The sequence below is a fragment of the Sclerotinia sclerotiorum genome, genomic scaffold, assembly GCF_000146945.2.
Source record: "Sclerotinia sclerotiorum 1980 UF-70 scaffold_15 genomic scaffold, whole genome shotgun sequence".
Lineage (NCBI taxonomy): Eukaryota > Fungi > Ascomycota > Leotiomycetes > Helotiales > Sclerotiniaceae > Sclerotinia > Sclerotinia sclerotiorum.
The window spans coordinates 541,859-547,626 of NW_001820821.1; the positions used below are offsets into that span (position 1 = coordinate 541,859).

The window sequence follows — 5,768 nt, forward strand, 5'->3', positions numbered from 1 at the left end:
AATCTATCTATCTATCTATCCATCTATCTATCGACCGATCGATCTGTTGGTGATGAGAATGCCCACCTATAAGCAATCGTTATCATATCACATTACATATTGCACATATGATATTAAGGTAAAGCCTGCTACTTCTATTCCTTTCCTTGCCTTTTCCTCCCTTCGATTCACTCCTGCTCTCAGTCTCGTGTTCATTTTCATTTTCATATTCATACTCATAAGCAGAATTTCTATTTCTTGAGAGATTTCTACCGTTTTGATTTTACTATTTTGACATCCTCCCCAGAATAACCCAAAGCATGTGCAACCCCTGAAAGCGCATTTCTAGGCTGCAGATTCCATACGTCACCCCTGCGGACCCCGTAACGCATCATATTCCCTACATTCAAACCGAAGCGGACGTCAAAAAGCCCGAGCACGCGACAGCAGTGCTTAGGTATCATTTGTTAGTGGTCGGGAAGTGTCTTCAGAGACACTTTCTTACTACTAACATTCCAATCCTCCATCGCCACATTGTTACCCTTTTCCTTCTCTTCTTTGGACCGGGCCTTCTTCAGTTACGAAGTTATGGATTATACCGGTAGCAGCCGTGATGCTCAGCATCTCTGCGTGCTTGTTCATGGGTGAGCTCTTCTTACTCCTTACTCTGCGAACCTTTGTATGTTGACGAGATAGACTTTGGGGTAACCCGGTTCACTTGGAATCAGTGGCGAAATCTCTACGAGCGAAACATTCCGATGAACACCTCCATATATTGGTCGCGAAGCGTAACAGCGGTAGCTTTACATATGATGGGATTGAGTTGGGTGGTGAGAGAGTGACTGCGGAGATAGAGGAAGAAGTCGAAAAACTTGCGAGAGAGGGTCAAGTTATCACTAGGTTCTCTATCGTTGGGTATTCCCTGGGTGGTCTTGTCGCCCGTTACTCTATTGGCTTACTTGATAGTAAGGGTTTCTTCGATAAAATCAAGCCAGTGGTACGTTGGTCTAATGAATGCAGGAATTCACATTAGACATTCTAATCTTGTTTTATAGAACATAACGACCTTTGCTAGTCCTCATCTTGGAGTACGCACACCTCTCAAAGGATCTCTGAATCATGTTTGGAACGTTCTGGGAGCAAGGACCCTATCAACTTCCGGTCGACAATTATTTACGATAGACAAATTTAGAGATACAGGAAGGCCGCTACTCGAAATTCTAGCAGATCCAGAATCAATCTTTATAAAGGGATTGGCCAAATTCGAAAGAAGGACTCTATATGCAAATATCGTCAACGATCGAAGCGCTGTTTACTATACCACTGGAATAGCAAGCACCGATCCATTCACAAATTTGGATAAGATCAAGATAAATTACGTGCCAGGTTACGAAGATGTTATTCTCAACAGACACAACCCAGTTTCCCCTTTAGATAAGACTAGTCTGAATGCTAGCACGAGCTTAATGGCTAGCACACGGAAGACCTTGGGAAACCTTCCTCTAATAGCCGCACTAGTTATTTTCATCCCATTCGGCGTTGTTGCCTTTCTCTTGAATTCTGCTGTTCAGACGGTCCGCAGCAGCAAACGTATTCGTCTACATGAACAAGGTCTAGCCGGTATTCAACCTAAAGACTATCGATTTCCTCTTCTTATCAATGGTATGCGTGAAGCTGTTGAAGATGTTTACGAGAATCTCAATGCTACTCAAAGTAACGAATACCTCAACACGCCTTCGGATTCGGACTTTGAAGATACATCGGATTCATCTCCTTTGATTAGAAAACGGACTAAATCCTTCCATAGCGAAGTTGCCGACCCTGAGAAATCCGATGTCGTTGCTCCTACCTTGACATTAGCACCATACCAATTTAAAATGATAGAAGCATTAGATAAGGTAGGTTGGCGAAAGTATCCAGTTTTCATTCACAAGGTTAGGCATAGTCATGCAGCTATTGTTGTTAGGGTTGACAAACCAAGTTTTGATGAAGGACGAATTGTGTTGAAGCATTGGCTGGATGAGGAGTTTATTTTGTAATGGAAAGCGAACGGGAGGTTTGATTTTTGGGTGGTAAGCTGTCAAGATATCGACATTGTCATGTTATTTTAGAAGATACCTAGCGGTCTTAGTTTGAGCATTGGCGTTTTGAGATTTTAGCATTAGAGCGTATAACATGGAGAAGTATTTGGAGGTCTTTTGAGCTTAGAACTAGTTGTAGAATTAGAATTTTTGACTTTTATCATGTATGTCTCCAAACTAGTTGCATGGTATTTTGGTCTTCAGTATCCTCTACATTTTACCTTTAGAAGCTAGGTGACAGCATCACAATAATCGATACAATTTATACTAGGTTCAATACAACAAACTAACTCCAAGTAACCAAGAAACATATGTTCGAAATTTTCAAATCGTAATGATGCCGGGCTGAATTTTTGTCCCTGTGGGTTCCCGGTGAGCTTCCTATAAGCTTCATTTCTTTCCAATTAACCTGCACTTCACGTGGATCAAACCCCGCAAAACAGCTTTACGCGAAAACGCGAACGAACGCGTCTCCGCAACATTTTCTGAAATCATGTTCAAATCACAATCCACGACTTCGAAATCATTCATCACATTCATAATTCAAACTCGAAATGGCTCTCATAGTGGATAAACATCGTCCTCGGTCTCTGGATCAACTTACTTATCATGATGATTTATCGGATCGTTTGAGAGCTCTTGTATGTTTTCTACTCTCTCATCCACAGATCCCATGCACTTACTTTCCTACATAACCCATACTCACAACAATTCCTCACATCTAGGCACAATCGGGCGATTTTCCCCATCTCCTTCTCTACGGACCTTCTGGGGCCGGCAAAAAAACCCGCATCGTATGTACTCTCAAAGAACTCTACGGCGGCTCCGTCGAAAAAATCAAAATCGATTCCCGCGTTTTCCAACTCTCATCTTCGTCTCGAAAACTCGAATTTAATATCGTTTCCTCTTTGTATCATTTAGAAATTACGCCGTCAGATGTAGGAAACTATGATCGAGTGGTGATTTCGGAGTTGTTGAAGGAAGTGGCGCAGACACAGCAGGTGGATCAGAGTGCGAAACAGAGGTTTAAGGTTGTGGTTATTAATGAGGCGGATGGGTTGAGTAGGGATGCGCAGGCTGCGTTGAGGAGGACTATGGAGAAGTATAGTGGGAATGTTAGGTTGATTCTTGTGGCTAATAGTACGTCCGGGATTATTGGCCCGATTAGGAGTAGGACTTTGTTGGTTAGGGTGGGAGCGCCGACAGAGGGGGATATTGTGAAGGTGCTTGAGAAGAGTGGGAAGAGGGAGGGGTGGGGGGTTAGTAGGGGGTTTTTGGAGAGAGTGGCAAAGGAGAGTGGTAGGAATTTGAGGAGGGCGCTTTTAATGTATGAGGCAGCGCATGCGCAGAAGTAAGTTTTGTTCCTTTTTTTTCTTCTTAGATGTATCTATCTATACTCTACTATATACTCTTATAAGAAATATCACACTAACTCACCCCAGTGAAACAATAAACGACACCACACCCATTCCACCTCCCGACTGGGAAGCACTCCTCTCAACCATCGCACACAGCATGACCATTGAACACACACCGGCACAAATCCTCAAAATCCGCGCGCAACTCTACGATCTCCTCACCCACTGTATCCCCGCCACCACCATTCTCAAAACCCTAACGTGGAAACTCATGCCATTAGTCGATGACGCATTGAAAAGCGATATCGTCAAATGGGCTGCGTTTTATGAACATAGATGTAAGACGGGTACGAAGGTGATATTTCATCTAGAAGCTTTTGTGGCGAAGTTTATGAGGGTTAGTGAGGAGTGGTTGATGGCTATGGAGGTTGAGTAGGTGGGGGAGGAGTGTTGAAATGTGAGGTTGGGTGTGGGTGGGGATGAGGACAGGTTATGGGAAGGAAGGAGAATTGATGAAAAGTTATGTAAAATTAGGTTAATTGGCGTTGGAGGTGTGAATTCGAATGATGTCGATATGGAAAATGACGGACGGATATTTATACTATCGATCGATGTTCTTGTGGTGGTTCGAGTTTCTATAGTATAATGATTAAATAGAAAATGAAAATTATATCTACACATACTAGGTACTAGGTAACTCGATGTATATATACCTACCTAGGTTTCTAGGTAGATATGGATAACTCAGCCAGTTTAGTCTCAACCTCCACCTCAATCTCAATCATAACTACAGCTACAGCTACAGCCACGACTACCCACCTATCATACACCCACCCATCCCAAATACAAGCCCCAAAGAAAAGAAAAAGAAAATTACGATTAAAAGCTGTTCGGGGGTCTCTATTTTTCATTTTTCTCTTCTATTTTTCATTCTTTATTTCATTTTCTATTTTTATTCCTCATTCTTTATTTTTTATTTTCTTCTAGATTGTTAAAGTGAATGGTTCCTGCGTAGCACGTGCACAGGGCACTAGTCCTGTTAGGACTAGATTGAGAAGCTCTCTTACAGAGAGCTTCGCACTTCCGTAGAACTTAGAAGAGAGATTAACCTACTAGACCAATATTACCTCAGTTCTGCCCTATCAGCTTCCCACTATTCCCTGTGTGAGGTCATTCCTTCTAACATAGATTATTATTTCAATTTTATTTTCTTTTAGATTATTATTTCTCTCTCTCTTTTTAATCTATTTTACTTTTTTATTATTATTTTATAATTTTATAATAAATTCTATAATAGAATATAATTGTTACGACCACGGATCTTTGTCACGATTCACCATTAGGATTAGTGTCTTGGGATGAAAAGTAATCACGTGATAAGGAGCCCTAGTAGCCCTCAAAGCTCCTGGGGGCTCCCTTTATCATTCATTATTGTGACCAAAAGGGTGTTTATAGACCAGCAATTGTATTTAACTTAGAATCTACAGGTGAAGAGCACCTGTAGATGGGGATAGCTACTCTATATATACACAAATGAATGGCCTAGCCGCAATGGCTAGGCAAAAAGAAGTCATATTTATTCCTCCAATGATCTTACTTTACCGATAACCATTGATACCTAGTACTTGTCCGGATCTGATCCTCAGGTCACCTAAATCGCATACTAATCTCGAGTAATCGTATCATGTGTGGACATGGTTAATGTACCTGAGGTTTCTTATATAATAAGGGTGGGAGGAAAGCAGGGATTTCCGTCACAATTATATAGTCAGAGTAGTTTCATAGTATAGGAGCTTCGTGCTCAACGTAGTTATCAATTAGTCTACCTACATTCTATTTGATCTAGTAACGAATTCACTTCCAAGTGAATACCAGTGATAAAGCCTTAACCCATAACTACCAACCAGATGAAACCTTAGGCAGCCGCTGTGACGCCTCACACCTTCGGGTCACGTGGCATGCCCCGTTTGTATTTAATCACAGGAAAACTCGCTACTCTTGTTTTCCTTCTTCTTTTCTCCTTAGCTTAGTATTTTCTAATACAAGATACTTTACCCAGTATTCTTGAGTGTGACAGCCGCTGCCTCCAGTACAGTATCGTTACAGAGAGCCTAGAGCATTTCCACGAGAATTCTAGTCGTTGAATCTAAGCAAGTATGGTTAGTCATAATTATATATTTCAAGGTCGAGGAAGTCTATACATTGATAATCATTGAACAGAGAGTATACTGATCAACTTCTCTAACCACTAGTATCAAGTGGGTGAATAGAGATCCACTTACAAAGACATCGAACAGATGTTTCTTCATGAGGTGGGGTAAATTTCGTATTCTCGAATGCATGCCCCTGG

General features: G+C 41.5%; 2 protein-coding genes across 2 annotated transcripts; both read left to right on the forward strand.

The window, feature by feature from the left end:
• Positions 1-567: 567 nt before the first annotated feature.
• On the forward strand, positions 568-2,018 carry SS1G_10274 (hypothetical protein; the record flags this gene model as incomplete). Its single annotated transcript, XM_001588677.1, has 3 exons — positions 568-623; positions 676-976; positions 1,035-2,018. 3 exons carry the CDS (start codon positions 568-570, stop codon positions 2,016-2,018), a joined length of 1,341 nt encoding a protein of 446 aa, XP_001588727.1.
• Positions 2,019-2,614: 596 nt separating this feature from the next.
• SS1G_10275 (hypothetical protein) lies at positions 2,615-3,854 on the forward strand (the record flags this gene model as incomplete). The annotated part of the gene is made up of 3 exons (XM_001588678.1): positions 2,615-2,701; positions 2,786-3,411; positions 3,503-3,854. 3 exons carry the CDS (start codon positions 2,615-2,617, stop codon positions 3,852-3,854), a joined length of 1,065 nt encoding a protein of 354 aa, XP_001588728.1.
• Positions 3,855-5,768: the final 1,914 nt, after the last annotated feature.